Below are 16,118 nucleotides of genomic sequence, written 5' to 3' on the forward strand. Positions count from 1 at the left end.
GTATGGCTATTTGGCTTCTCAATTTTTCTAAAACAGCATCATTATTAATAATGTTTGGTAAAATTTTAAAAAGGATTTTTTTTCTTCCCATGTTAAAAACCACTTGTTAGGTACTTCTAAGTTGCCCTAAGGCAATGATGTTTGCTTCCTTCCTTCCTTCCTTCCTTCCTTCCTTCCTTCCTTCCTTCCTTCCTTCCTTCCTTCCTTCCTTCTTCCTCAGCACTTGTGCAGGCTAAACAAGTGCTTCACCACTGAGCTACCTCCCTAGCCCAACTTACTTAGTTTATATTCCACCAAAAATGACTTAAATAACAGTAAATTCTAGCTAATAAAGTAATCTGTCATTGCCTGCAGGTTTGTTTCTGTTTTTAAAAAAGTCTGTAGGGTAATATTTCTCATACTTAAAGTAGAATTCAGATTGTTGGGGGGTGATACTGAGAATTGAACTGGGGATTTTGCACAGAGCTCTGTTGCGACCTGTTTTATTTTGAGATTGGTTCTCACTAAGTTGCTGAGTTACGTAGGCAAGGCTTCTTTCTCAGCTTGTGATTAAACAGTGATTTGCTGTCAGATCATTTTTCTTGAGTATACCAAAATCTACTTTACTGTAGGGAATTACAAGTTTTTAAAATACTAGATGGAGAAGGAAAGCAATATATTTAAATATTGAGCATATGCTAGGAGAAAGCCTTCACATGGAAAGTGTCCAGATTAAGTTATATGAAATATTTAGGGGGCCTTCACTGTGTGGCCATTTCAGTCAGTGGTGTTTTTAATTTTCATATTGTCTCAGGCAACTATAACCAACTTTGGCCTGGAGAAATGCTTATATATTTACCAAATATGTTGAATTTTGAAAATGTACCACACCATTACACACACACATCAGTATATGAAAGAACCTTATATATCATATGTTGAAATGTGCTTATGTATAAAAAGAAAAAGTTAAAGCATAAAATGCCTATAATTCTATGACATTTCATCTGAAACATTCATGTATTTTTTGCTATACTAATTTGATGTTTTACATGTGAATACATAAAAGTAAACATGAAAGTATTAAATTATAATAAAATTTTTATTCAAAAAATAATAATCAATAAGCATGTATCGCCATGCTCAGCCTTTTGGGTTTTTTTTTTTTTTGTCTTTTTTGAGACAGGTTCTCGCTCTGCAATTCAGGCTGGCCTTGGGGTCACTTTGTAGCCCAGGCTAGTTTTGAACTCACAACAATCCTCCTACCTCAGCCTCCCAAGTGCTGGGATTACAGGTGTGCGCCACCATGCCCGGCTAACCTTTTGTTTTTAATTTGTTAAAAAACCTGTGGTCTATTATGTGTTTCCTACAACAACCATTGAGAATAGTTAATGATTTTTCAATAGGTCACTCATGTATAGCTCTATTTATTTTCTTTAGAAGCCACTTTGAAGATACCAAAGTATAGTACAACAACTCTTGATAATCTCCTACCTCTTTTGTCTCTAACTCACTATTATTTGTCTATTTGTTTTCCTGAGAAACTATTTTGTAGATAACAATATGTAAAACGATAACCATTGATAATTTCCTACCATTTTGTCTGTAATTTGCTAAGTCTCCCCTATTATTATGTTATCCTTCTTTTACTCTTTAAAATAAAACAAAAACAAAAACAAAAAACCTGTAGTCTTTCCATTTTTGTTGTTTTTCTGTCTAGTCCATATTTAGTGTCTTCCTCTCATGGTATGGGGAGAGAAGAATACTTCTGGTAAACAAAGTCTCCTATCTCCTCAGTGATTCTCTTAAGAGAATGATCTCAGCAGATAAAACTCTTTCCTATTATTCTTTATTTCTTTGTTTTGTGATATAATTTGAGCTGAATCCTGGAATCTTTTTCCTGATAATGCCTGTGTCTCTCTATTATAATACTTTCACCAGTTAGTACTTAGAATTGACAGCCACTGTATAGTTGCCTGTCATAGACACTTTGTAAAGAAAAATTCCAAAGGAAATACTAATCAGTCACCATATGCCTCAGTTTACTTAGCTGGTTGTCAGCTTTGGATTTTTCCCTTTTGTCAAGAACTGACTTATGCTTCAAAATTGTTGACAGTAATACAATTTTGTTTTATTCTTAGGATGAACTAGCTCGAGTTCTGGTTACTCTGTTTGATTCTCGGCATTTACTGTACCAGCTACTCTGGAACATGTTTTCTAAGGAAGTCGAATTGGCAGACTCCATGCAAACTCTTTTTCGAGGCAACAGCTTGGCGAGTAAAATAATGACATTCTGTTTCAAGGTTTGTATTATTCCTGTGTGCGTGTGTGGTGAGGATTGTCAACCACTAATTAACGTACAGAATGTGGAGAGCAGGTTAGGTTTTTTAATGCAAGATATATGAAGCTGGTATAATAAATTCCTCATTGTGCATCTCTTTAGGTCTATGGTGCTACCTACCTACAAAAACTCCTGGATCCTCTATTACGAATTGTTATCACATCCTCTGACTGGCAACATGTTAGCTTTGAAGTGGATCCCACCAGGTTTGTCATCTTCTTGTATACAGCTGTTCTGTTTCTTCAGTATCACTGCGTGAGGCAAGGCCCTCATGATTGTTCCCTTATCCTTAAAATTAGTTTTCAATTATCAAATCTATGAACAAGTACATTTTCCCTTACAAACATAAAAATAAAATATTACAGATATAATTAAGGACATCTTTGACTACCACAGTCAGGGACTATTACTGGTTTATTCTGTTCTTGTTTTTTTTTCATGTATTTGTATATGCATATATGTGATTACAGAAAATATATAATGTGAATGCTCAGTATAAAAGGTAATAGATACATGCTTTTCAACTTAGTTTTTAAAAACTTTGTGTCTGCTGGGTGTAGTGGCATATGCCTATAATTCCAGCTCTCGGGAAGCTGAGGCAGGAGGATTGTCATGAGTTTGAGGCCAACCTAGACTACATAGTTTAAGGACAGGCTGAACTACATAGTGAGACCCTGTCTCAGAAAAAAACAAACAAAAAAACTGTGTCTTTGATCTTTCTATGGCTGTATGTAAGAAATTTCATTCTTTTATGCTGCATAGTATTTCATAGTTTGACTATGTTATAATTTATTTAGTCAATACTATAACTCTGATTTTTCATGTAACTTTCTTTTTTCTTGTTTTTGTTTTTGTTTTTCTTCCGGTACCAGGAATCGAACTCATAACCTTGCACTTGCCAGGCAGGCGCTTTGCCACTGAGCTAAATCCGCAGCCCCTTTACTGTAACTTTCTAATAACTGTTCTGGCATTGTCTTCTCATTTTCAAGCTGTTTACTGTATAAATTCTTTTTAAACATAAATCATTTTGTCACTTTGCTTTATAGTCTGGTTATAGTCTACCTTCACCTTATCACTCTTATGTGTACTCTTTTAGCTCCAAGGAAATATGCACATGTTATGTATTTTTAAAGTGGATTAGCACATGGGTTTTTTTGGGATTGGAGATGCCTAATAGATACTGTCTGTCATCTTTGTCCACGTTTAAAACCTAGAAGGCACAAGGCACATGAAGGAGCTTTTATAGATTTTATAGATTTGAATATCCTTTTGACCTTCCAGGAGTATTTGGCATGCTACCTGGTATTTGGTTAACATTTTATAAATACTTGTTGAATAAGTGAATTTTAACTGATTGTTTTATGCTTGCTTTTTCTAAGACACATATTAACATTCTTTTTTATAAGTCAGAATCATACTAAAAAGGTTATTTTTTACTTCAAGTTCAGAGCTTCTTAATGATCCTTCTAGATAGTTATTATTTAGCATTTTTGTATCAGTTGGTATTTTTGGCTCTGCCTTTGCTCAAATTTTAGCTGTAATATTAAATCAGAACTCTAGTACTAAATAGCCAGTTTTTAAAGTAGTTTAAAACTTGAAAGCAATATTCTTTTAAAACCATATTATATTATTATTATATTGTGTTGCCATTAAACAGTTTCACTTTTTTTGGACAGGTTTTTATGCTTACATTTTTTGAGGGCAGTTATCAAGCATATGTTATTGTTAACTATAGTCAACAATACAGTAGATCTCCAGAATTACTCATTCATCCACAGTGTAACTTTGTACCTTTTGGCCAGCAGTTTTTTATTCCTTTCCTTCACCTCTCTCTCCTCACCCCTGAGAACCATTATTCTATTCTCTACATCCATAAGTTTGCCTTTTTTAGACTCCACCTATAAAGTCTGGCCTCAGACTAGCTGTGTAGTCCAGGCTGATCTCATACTCAGATCTCATGATTCTTCTGCCCCAGCCTCCCAACTACTAGAATCACAAGTGTGTGCTACCATGCGTGGTTAAGTACTTGTCTTTCTGTGCCTGGACTATTTAACTTAATAACCTCCAGGTTCATCCATAGTGTCACAAATTATGAGGTTTCCTTCTTTTTAAGGCTGAATAATACTGCCAGGGTGTGTTCATACACTAACATATATCACATTTTCCATTTTGCATTTGTTCATCAGTGGATTTTATATAGCTGTTGTGAATAATCCAGCCATGAAAACAGCTGTGCAGATATCTCTTTGGCATATTTGATCACTTAGTGAGAGAATGAATTAACTTCATAAAAGAAGTCTGCCATATTAAGTGCTGCAGGTAAAAGAACTAAATGGCAAACTAATGTACTCAGGTTGCCTAAAGTCAGACTGAGCCCTACCCTGACATGTAAAGAATTTGAAAGAGTTTACAGTAAGAAAAACTAGAAGTCAGAACTCTTTTTAGATGCATCCAAGAATTGAGGTCACAGATCAAACTACTACCCCAGAAACTTGAGAAACAGGTGAATGTGGAATATCATAGCTCGACAGAACAAGAAGCTGGTAGGCTCAGTTTAGGGTCGGAATACTTAGACCACAATTGATAAATCGCTGAGAGCTGAGTGTAGACTAGCTTGAGTTTTAATACTTCTCCTGGGAGGCCAGACTCAGCAGGACCCCACGCCTTTGTGTTTTACTTCCAGAAAACTTACTTGGTTCTCAAAATGAAAATGGGAGGAAAATCCCTTTGTGCTTTGAGCAGGGGAAAAGGAGAAGTAATCATTTAAAAAATATGCCCAGAGGGCTTTATTATCCTTAACAAAGTTTTGCCCATAAGAGAAAATTATTTTATCTGAGCTGTATCTGACCTGGAGGATGGACAGTTGGCCAAAAGCCCCCCTCTCCCCATTTCTGGCCTTCCTGTCTCACTTAAGGAAAAAGAAAAAAAAAAAAAAAAAAAAACAGGCTAAGAAACCCTTCAGAAAGCCACAGCTCAGGAACTTTGGACCAATAAAACAAGGGAGATGAGACCAGAACCCAGGAAAGAATTAAATTCATGAACCGAGGTATGACTGTGGCGCAGAAATTAATGAAAATAGAAACAAAAAAGCTGGTTTTTTGAAAACCAAACTGAAGAAAAAAGTTTTGTACACATGAACGCTTCATAATTGGACACAAAGCTTCATTTTAGATTAGATTTACTGGACTGACCAACAAGTTACCCTTGGCACATGGGAAGCAAGAGAGCACTGTGGCTAGAGGCAGGGTGTTAGAAGGATGCCTAAAACAGGCGGTAATCTGAGACAGCCTCCTGAACCTTATTGAAGAAATTGTTACTTTACTTGTCTCCCTAAAACTCCCACATCCTCCTTATCTAAGATTTGAATTACTCTTGTATCTTCTTTTAACCAGTCTCTCTTCAGTTATCTACATATCATAAGACCATTTTCTTGTGGCTTCTCAGTAATCGCCAGCCATGACTGATTCCTATATGTCTGTCTTTGCTTTGCTATTTTGTCTTTTTTTTTTTTTTTTGGTGCAATTCTGGGGATTGAACCTAGTGCCTCATTCATGCAAAGCAAGTGTTGTCTCTGCTCCAGAGCTACACTCTCACTTTTTAAAATTTTTTTTATTTTAAGGCAGGGTCTTGCAAAGTTGCGCAGGCTGGCCTCGAATTTTGACCTGCCTCAGCTTCCTGAGTAGTTGGGATTACAGGAATGTACCACCATGCCTGGCAAGCAGTTTTCTCTTTTCTGTTAGTAATGATAGCAACTTACTTTTTTCTCCTTACACTCAACATTCACCTTATCTACTTAAATCAAATTTACCTGGCTATATTCCATTCTTCAGATGTGTGGGAATCCCCTACACACAAGTATGTGATTTTCTAGTAGACACCAGTTGGTTGTTCTATGATTTATAAGAATCAGAGATTTATGGATCTCTTTTTTTCTTTTTTTTTTTGCCAACGGGGGGGCGGTGTTTGGGTTTTTTTTTCCGGTACCGGGAATCGAACTCACGACCTTGCGTTTGCCAGGCAGGCACTGTGCCACTGAGCTACATCCCCAGCCCCTGTCCTATGATTTATTTCAGTTTAGACACTATCTACCTGAGATAGCATCAGATCCTACAGATTTTTTTGTTTGTCTTCTTGAGATAAGGTTTTACTATGCAGTTCAGGCTGGCCTCACTTTGTAGCCCAGGCTGGCCTCACTTTGTAGCCCAGGCTGGCCTCAATTTCACAGCAGTCCTGCTTCCTAAGTGCTGGGATTACAGGTGGGTGCCACCATGCCTGGCAAATCCTACAGATTTAAGGGCTCAGTCCCACAACATTACCAGCATTGCAAACGGCAGTCACAAGTCCAGAGTTGTAACTTGTACTTTAAACCAAAAGATTATAAATTGGCATTGCCATAATCCCCTCTGCTGGTTTGGTTAATTTGTTAGAGTGGCTTACAGAACTCTGATTTCCATACATTTGCCTCCTTACTCTAAAGGATATTGCAAAGTATAGAAATGAACAGCCAGGTGGAAAAGATGTACAGAGCAAAGTACTATATGAGGAAGGGGATAAATATTCCATATTGTTTTTGGTGTACTGCCCTCCAGGACCCTCCATGTATTCAGCAGCCTTAGAAGATCTTCAGACTTCTTGGTTTTCTGTAGGTCTCATTATATAGGTGTGTTTGATTGAACCATTGTCCACTGGTATTAGGCTTAACCTTCCATCCTTTATCCCTCCCTAGAGGTTAATTCTGCCTTGGTTTTTCTGGTGACCAGTCCCTGTTCTGAAGCTTTCTGAGGGCCCCCAGCCACCTGTCATGTCTAAGGGTTGTAGGAGCCATGTGCAAAGAGCCAGAAAAACAAGTATGATACCATCATATCACAGTATCCTTAAATTATTATATTCACTACTTATGTCTTCCTCATCAAAAATGTTAGAAGCCAACTGTTGTTGAATATTCAACACCTGGCACTAGCATGCCAAATAATAGATGTATAATAATTTATTATTAGATTGAATTGAGTACCTGCCCCTCTTACTTCTTTTTTACCTATTGGAATTCTGTCCTGTAAGAACTCAACTATTCCATGAAATCTTCCTTGCCTTGCAGTTCACATATGTGGATATATTTTTTTCTTTTTGAGACAGGGTCTCGCAATGCAGTTCAGGCTGGCCTTGAGCTCACTTTGTAGCCCAGGCTGATCTTGAACTCACAAGGATCCTCCTGCCTCAGCCTCCCGAGTGCTGGGATTACAGATGTGAGCCACCACACCAGGCTTTGCAGTTCATATTAATGTTTGAAGTCTAATTGCATTCCTATCCTATACAACATAGCGACCTGTGAGGAATCTGGAGTGTTGACTTGAGTGTCCAAAACATTTATATATTATGGAAAGTAATAAAGAAATAAAAAGATATTAGCTGAGATATTGAAAATTAGTATTTACTGAGTACTTGCTTTGGGAAGGTACTGTAGTAATCTTTTTCTGATTTTTTTTTTTTTTTTTTCCGGTACCGGGAATCAAACTCACGACGTTGCGCTTGCCAGGCAGGCGCTATGCCGCTGAGCTAAATCCCCAGCCCCTGTAGTAATCTTTTTAAATTAAAGATACTTTCTTACTAAAAAATACTGATGATTACCTGGGCTTTCAAGGAGTCATACTCTTTTTTAAATCTGTTGTTGATGGTGGGTATTGCCTTGATGTTGATAACTGCTGACTGATCAGGATAAAGGTTAGGGTAGCTGTGGTTCGTTCATCCATCCGTCCATCTGTCCTTCCATCCCCACTTCCTTGCTTCTGCTGGGGATTGAACCCAAGACATTCTGTCACTGAGAGATACACTCTCAATCTTGGCAGTTTCTTCAGAACAGTAGATTTTGTGCTATTGATTGACTCTGGTAAAAAGTTTCTCTGTAGCACGTGATACTCTTTTGATAGCATTTTACCTACATTTTGAAATTGGGGAAATACTTCAGAGAATCAATGACTGGGATGGCATCTTATTAAAAAGCATTTGCATATCAAAAGAAATCACTAACACAGTGAAAGGACATCCCACAGAGTGGGAAAAAATTTTAGCCACTTGTCACTCAGACAAAGGACTTTTATCTAGAACATATAAAGAATTGAAAGAAAATCAGACCCCTCCTAATTCAAAGACCCAACCCAAAAGTGGACAACTGCGATGAATACACACTTCTCAAATGAAGAAATACAGATGGCATATAAATATATGAAAAAATGTCCAACATCATTGTTCATTCAAGAAATGCAAATTAAGGGGGCTGGGGATTTAGCTCAGCGGCAAAAGCGCCTGCCTGGCAAGCACAAGGTCGTGAGTTCGGTTCCCGGTACCGGAGAAAAAACAAAAAACAAAAAACAAAACAAAACAAAAAAGAAATGCAAATTAAAATAACACTGAGATTCCACCTTACCCAGTAAGAATAGCTGTGATCAAGAAATCAACCAATAGGGGCTGGGGATTTAGCTCAGCGGCAAAAGCGCCTGCCTGGCAAGCGCAAGGTCGTGAGTTCGGTTCCCGGTACCGGAGAAAAAACAAAAAAAAAAAAAAAAAAAAGAAATCAACCAATAATAAATGCTGGAGAGGGGACTGTGGATTTAGCTTAGCGGCACAGCGCCTGCCTGGCAAGCGTGAGGTTGTTAGTTTGATTTTCAGTACCAGAAAAAAACCAAAAAAGAAAAAAACAAAGGCTGGAGAAGCTGTGGGAAAAAAGGAACCCTTCTCCACTGTTGGTGGGAGTGAGACTGTTATAACCACTGGGAAAATCAATATGGAGATTTCTCAAAAAGCTAGGATTAGAGGTCCTGTTTGACCCAGCTATTCCCCTTCTGGATATCTTCTCAGAGAAGTTAAAAACATGCCACAGTCATATATGTGCATCCATGTTTATAGCAGCACAGTTTGTCATAGTTAAATCTTGGAAACAACCGAGACACCCATCAACTGAGGAATGGATAAAAAAGATATGATATTTTTATACCATAGAGTACTACTCAACCATAAAGAAGGATAAACTTGAAACTTTTATAGGTAAATGGATGCAATTTGAGACCAATACTCATAAGTGAAATAAATCAAACTCACATGTGTAAATATCTTATTGTCTCCCTGGTATGTGAAACTTAAAGAGTAAATAAGTTCTAAAATGTATAGCAGACACTGTGAAATGGGAAGAAATTGTTCAAGCAATTATTCAAAATTGTGCAATTGTTCAACAGGATCTAGGATGGAGGAAAGGGGAAGGACAGAAAGGAGAAGGGGAAAAATGCAAGTCAGTTATACTATTAGTGTCTCTTAGCTCATTGAGAAGGAAGATTTGTGCTAATATCAATTAGAGAAATTTTAATGTCCATATCTTGGACTCAGAATAACTATAATGTACAATGTATTAACTATTGTTATTCTCCTATCTTGTTTTGAAATTTTCTTTTACATTTTTTCCATTAAAAAAAAAAAAAAGGCAAGTGGCTGGGGTTATATAGCTCAGTGGCAGAGCACCTGCCTGGCAAACTCAAGGTCATGAGTTTGATTCCTGGTACCAAAAAAAAAAAAGATGGGCTGTGATGCAGGCCCTGGCATTATGGATCCCAGACCTAAAAATATAAAATAAAATTGGGGTTAATAATCCCATTGCTTAGGAGGCTGAAGCAATAGGATACAAGTTTGAGGCTGACTTGGACTACATAGTTGATACACTGTCTCAGGGGGGAAAAATGGAGTTGCTTCTCTCAAACCCTCCTACTGCTTTTGTTAAAAGTTGATGTAATTTCATTTGTTTCGATTTCAACCATGTTCATAGCATCTCTACCAGGAGTGGTTTCCATCTCACCCGTTAGAAGCAACCCCTCATCCATTAAAGTTTTTGTTTTTGTTTTAATGAGTCTGGGATCTCACCTTGCTGCCCATGCTGACCTCAAACTCACAAACTTCACACCTCAGCCTCCTAAGTAGCTGTGATTACAGGCATGTGCCACTGCACACAACTGCTCATGCTTCTGAAGTCTTTATCATGATATAAGAGAGATTATTAGAAAATAGGAAGTGGGTTGAGGACAGGGGAAGAGGGCTAATGGGGGAGACGATCAAAGTGTGTTAACTACTTGTGAAAGTATGCCAGAAATGAAACCATTCTGTATAACTAATATGTACTAATAAAACATACAAAGTTTTATCATGAGAGTGCAGTAATTCAGTCACATTTTCAGCTGTACTAATTCTTAATCTCTTGCTGTTACTACCACATCATCAGTACTTCTTCCAGTGAAGTCTGAAAGCCTACAAAGTCATTCACTAGGGATAGAGTCAACTTCGTCCCAATCTCCTATTGTTGATATTTGGACCTCCTCCCATTAATCACAAGTGTTCTGAATAGCTTATTCTTTCTGGAAGGTTTTCAGTTTACTTAGATCTATCAGAGGAATCACAACCTATGGTAGCTTAGAGCCTTTCAAAATATAGTATATTTCTTAAATAATAAAACCTGAGCCAAGTGTGGTGGTGCACATCTGTAATCCCAGCACTTGGAAGGCTGAGGCAGAAGGATTGCTGTGAGTTGAAGGCCAGCCTGGGCTACAAAGTGAGTTCAGGGCCAGCCTGAACTGCATAGGGAAACCCTGCTAAAAAAGACAAAACAAAACGAACCCTGAAAGTCAAAAGTATTCTTTGATCCAAGGACTGAAGCAGGCCTATTGTGTTAGCTGGCATAACAAAAAATGTTGTCGGGGCTGGGGATTTAGCTCAATGGCACAGCACCTGCCTGGCAAGCGCAAGGTCATGAGTTCGAGTCCCAGTACCAGAAGAAAAACAAAACAAAACAAACAAAAAAAATGTTGTCACTGAACATCTCAATCAGAGCTCTTAGGTGAGCAGGGGTATTATCAGTGAGCAGTAATACTTTGAAAGGAATCTTTTTTCTGAGCAGCAGGAGTCTCAACAGTGGGCTTAAAATATTCGGTAAACCATGTTATAAACAGATACACTGTCAGGCTTTCTTGTTCCATGTATAGATAGATCATAGAGTAGATTTTAATATAAGTCTTGAGGGCCCCAGGAACAGTAAACAAGCATGGGGTTGGGATAGGGGTGTGAGAGTGCATTGTTTCATACAGCCGCTTTTAGCATTACTTGAGCTAGGTCTTCCAGATAACTTGCTGCTGCAGCTTCTCTATTAACATTTGCTGCTTCACCTTGCATTTTATATTACAGACATCGCTTCTTTTTTTAAACCCCGTGAACCAGCACCTTCAGACTTGTTTTTTTGAGACAGGGTCTTGCTGTGTAGTTCAGGCTGGCCTTGACTTCACTACATAGCCCAGGTTGGCCTCGAACTCATAGCAGTCCTCCTGCCTCAGCCTCCCAAGTATGCCACCATACCTGGCTACCTTCAGACTTTGCTTCTGCAGCTTTCTTACCTCTCTGCACCTTTATAGAATTAAAGAGAATAAGGGTCTTTCTCTGGATTAGGCTTTGGCACAAGAGAATATTGTGGTAGATTTTATGTTCTGTTCAAACTTTCTCCGTATCAAGGCTTTTTCACTTTTTTTTTCCCACTCTTCATATGTTCACTGGAATAGAATGTTTAAATTTTTTTGTGTTCACAATTTGGCTCATTGGCCCAAGATACCTAGCTTCCAGTCCATTTCAGCCAGATACGTCATTCTAAGTTTAATCATGTGGAGCTTTTGATTTAAAGTGAGAGGTATCACTTTTCATTTTAACCCTTAGAGGCCATTGTAGGGTTATTAACTTGCTTGATTTCAGTATTGTTGTATCTCAGGAAATAGAGACCTATGAGGACTCAACACATCCCAGAATGAATTTTTGCCACTCATTATTGTAGTGTAGATAGCCCATTGGTTTTGGCCAAAACACTGCTTGTTGTCCTCAAGTATTTGTTTCCATATTTGTCTTTTCCACTAATGTACTCATCTTTGCCCCTGAGGTCAACTTGTACATTGCCATGGAGACCACTGACCTGCTGAAGCCTGGACTTCAGGATCTGCAGCAAGTCTTTTGTCCCACACATTGGTGCTAGTCTTCAAGATGACAAAGATGAACACTTCCTTCAAGGAACTTACTTTAGCCCAGTGACAAGACATAACAGATACATGTATAATTAGTGAGTTTTATAAGGAAAGTGTTTTGAGAGTTTGAATTGGGCCAGACAGGAACTAAAGCTTTATAGGTTTGGTAGCCACTGCATAAAATTTAAAACCATAAAGTAAATACTATATTCCTATCTTACCGATGAGAAAAACTAAGGCTCAGAGAGGTTGAGCGTTCTGCCTTTGGAATCTATAGCTTTAATCACAACACCAAGTCTGTATGTCATATTGGTAAGAATCAGCAGCAGTGTTTGCTTGTGGATAATGAAGTAAAGCAGGAAAAAGTGACACCAGTTTGAATGGTGTAATTAAGACAATGATGGCCCCATTGGCATTATGAGGAGAGCACAAGGTAGGACAAAAATAAGAGAAAAAATCAATTAGTTTCAGGCATACTGGGTTTTAGGTCCCACTGGGAGGGACAGCTAATACTTAAATAAGTCAGATTGGATATGAAAGGCATCTCTGAATAGGGAAACCTGAGTGTGTGTGTGTGTGTGTCTAACCTTACTAGAATTCATAGACATAAAGGCTAAAAATATGAGACAGCTTTTGCTACCTAGTAGGCTGGCACAGGTTGAGCATCCCTAATCCAAAAATTTGAAATGCTTCAGAATCTGAAATGCTTTGATCACCATGATCCTCAAAAATTCTCAGATTTTGTAGCATTGCAGATTTTTGGGTTAGGAATGCCTACTGGTACAGTATATGCAGTATATGGAAATACTCCCAAATCAGAAAAAACCCAAAACACTTCTGGTCCAAAGCATTTCAAATAAAAGATACTCAACCTGTACACTGTGAGAATGCAGTAGAATAAATATTCTTACATATTGCTGGTTGTAGAGTTATTAATACATAATATATTTACATTTTCTTTTTTTTTTTTTTTTTTTTTTGGTTTTTCTCCGGTACCCGGAACCGAACTCATGACCTTGCGCTTGCCAGGCAGGCGCTTTTGCCGCTGAGCTAAATCCCCAGCCCCTATATTTACATTTTCATATGCTCCATTACTCATTTTTAGTTGCCATAGAGCAACTCTTACATAACATACAAGAGTATTCATTGCAGTGGTGTCTGTAAAAGTGAAAAAATTTTAATGTTTTAAAAAAGGAAATCCTAGTATGCAGGGCCAGAGGTATAGTGGCAGAATGCTCGCCTATCGTGAAGCCGTAGGTTTGATAGTACCACAAAACCAACCAGCAAAGCACTTAACAAAAACATGGTATGCAATTGCAGTATCATGCAGTAAAGTGAATGCACAAAATCTTCATGTATGTGGATAAATATTAGAAACAAAATATAGAAGGAAAGATGACTGTTGTATTTTATTAGTGTTAATGAAGATTTTTAAAGCTTGTATCACCATATATATGTGTTGAATTTTTTCATATATGCTTATACATATGGAGGAGAGTGAACTGGAAAATACCTGCCATGCTGTTTTAGCTGTCTCTTCCACCCATGCCCCCTTTGTTCAGGTGTTTTAAAGCAAATCCCAGAAATAATGTTTCCAACAGGTACATACTTTAAACACATGTACACAGCCCCAATGTTTCTACACTACCCCAAAATAAAAAATAACCCCTAATGTTTTTCTTCATGGTATTCATGTTTATTAGAAATTATCAGACCATAATAAAATAAATTTGAATTTCTTGGCGCTTTTTATTTATTTATTTATTTATTTGTGGTACTGGGGATCGAACTCAGGACCTTGTGCTTGCCAGGCAGACACTTGTGCCACTGAGCTAAATCCCCAGGCCTTTCTTGGCATTTTAAACAGTGCTCTCACAGAGTTATCACATCAAAAAGTAAGTGGCAGCTTATTTTGGGACATAAAGGTTTCATAGAAAGTTGTGTCTATGCTCTGAAAAATTAACTGCTCAAGAGTGGTTCATGAATCAGTTTCACTGAGGCAGTATGTGTGTTTTTTTTAATTGGTAAATGTTGGTAGTACATAATGATTACATTCCTCATGGGAAGTTGGTACAGGTACGTGATACATCTTCATTCTTTAAAATATTTCGTTAAATTTTTTGGTTGTTTCAATATTGCCTTTTTTACAAGTTTATTGTTCATTCAAATCAGGATCAAAAGTCCACACATCGCATCTGGCTGAATATCTTTTAAAGAGTCCCTTTTAAGGAGTGATTCAGTTTCTTTTAAACTTTTCCCTTTTTTTGTAGGTTAGAACCATCAGAGAGTCTTGAGGAAAACCAGCGGAACCTCCTTCAGATGACTGAAAAGTTCTTCCATGCCATTATCAGTTCCTCCTCAGAGTTCCCTCCTCAGCTTCGAAGTGTGTGCCACTGTTTATATCAGGTATGCTTAAAGTTAGAGATTGCCATTATTATTCCAAAGCTGAATTTAGAAAAATGCTTGACTAAAGAGTTAGCTGCTGACCTTGGATATTTACTGTAATACTGAATCAATTGGGTGAATAATACATTATTGTTGGCATTGGCTTTGAAAGAAACTCCAATTTTTCTCTGGACATTTTTGAAGTATTTTAAGAGATTACTTTAAAATATTACATTTTTCTTGCACTGGAAGCATATTTAAATTTACTGAATCCATTGAATGTGATGAATATGGCTGAAATTAGGTACATAATGGAGTTTTGTTTTTGTTATCTTTTGCCTAAACTAGAGGCAGGTCCTTCACTTTTTGCATCATGAATTATTTGTTCTGTAATGTTTTTTTCTTTGATATAATTGGCTTGTATCATGTTTTCCCAGGAGACTGATTATTTTGTTTACTTTATATATTATTCTGTCATATAAGATGTATTCCATCATCATTCATACCAAATCTTTAGACTTTCTTATCTCACACACTGAAAGTAATGCTTCTGAGTTCAGAGGTCCAGTCATTCTCTTCTTGTTGAGGGAATTTGGTCTTTACTCCTTTATGGTTTCTCCTGTTTTTAAGTTGCATTTGCAGTTATAGGAATGATTTATTTATTAAGAGAGAGGTTGTGCAAATCCACATTAGCCTTCTGAGAAGGAAGATACGTTGTTGCCTCTGGAGTTTGGGGGCGGGGCTAGGGAAGAAGCTTACATATTTACCAGAGTCCATGCCTTTGTCTCTCTCTTTTTGCAGAGTCATCCCCAGCCATTTGTTTTTTAGCCCACAGCTTCAGTTGCTTAGAGACATTAACAGCTTCAGTAGAATCACCATTTTAAAAAGCAGTTGGAGGCTGCTCTGTGAGGAAATTTTCCCACTATTTTTAAAGACGTATCTGCTATATCTATAAAAAGAAAAGTTTTTACAGTATTCAGGGATGGTAAAGCATATTTAGCTTTAAGTCTGTCTTACTTTATTGTGATTTTATTACCTTTTTAGAAAGCTCAAGGAAGCTTAGGTAAACCCCACACAATTTATTCAGCTAGTTAAATCTGAACTTAGAGGATGGTTAGTTCTAATGTGAATCATAGTACAGTGAATATTGTCTCTTAAACTTAGACCTTATTTAGATTTCTTTTTAAAGCTAATTCACTGATTCTCTGTTTGTAAAGTAAGGCAGACAAGAAAAAGTGAGCACATATTAAAAACAGCTTGGGTCAGCTTCTTGGTTGGCCTACATAGTATTAACTGTTTTCAGAGAGCAAATCAGTTTCTAAATGGCAGTGGCTTTGCTTCAGCTGGTTAAAAGTTAAAGGAGCCTGGTGACATGATTACAT

At 37.4% G+C, this 16,118-nt stretch overlaps 1 protein-coding gene across 5 annotated transcripts in view; it reads left to right on the forward strand.

Annotated features, from left to right (window-relative positions):
• Nf1 (neurofibromin 1) overlaps window positions 1–16,118 on the forward strand; it is a 258,325-nt gene that overhangs the window by 117,766 nt on the left and 124,441 nt on the right. For all 5 annotated transcript variants that reach the window (XM_005402798.2, XM_005402800.2, XM_005402799.2 and 2 more), the window contains exons 28-30: window positions 2,121–2,282; window positions 2,423–2,526; window positions 14,622–14,757. In XM_005402798.2, coding sequence (XP_005402855.1) covers window positions 2,121–2,282; window positions 2,423–2,526; window positions 14,622–14,757 — 402 coding nt within the window. The remainder of the gene's footprint in view (window positions 1–2,120; window positions 2,283–2,422; window positions 2,527–14,621; window positions 14,758–16,118) is intronic.

Source organism: Chinchilla lanigera, unplaced genomic scaffold, assembly GCF_000276665.1.
Source record: "Chinchilla lanigera isolate Chin_1 unplaced genomic scaffold, ChiLan1.0 scaffold00080, whole genome shotgun sequence".
NCBI lineage: Eukaryota > Metazoa > Chordata > Mammalia > Rodentia > Chinchillidae > Chinchilla > Chinchilla lanigera.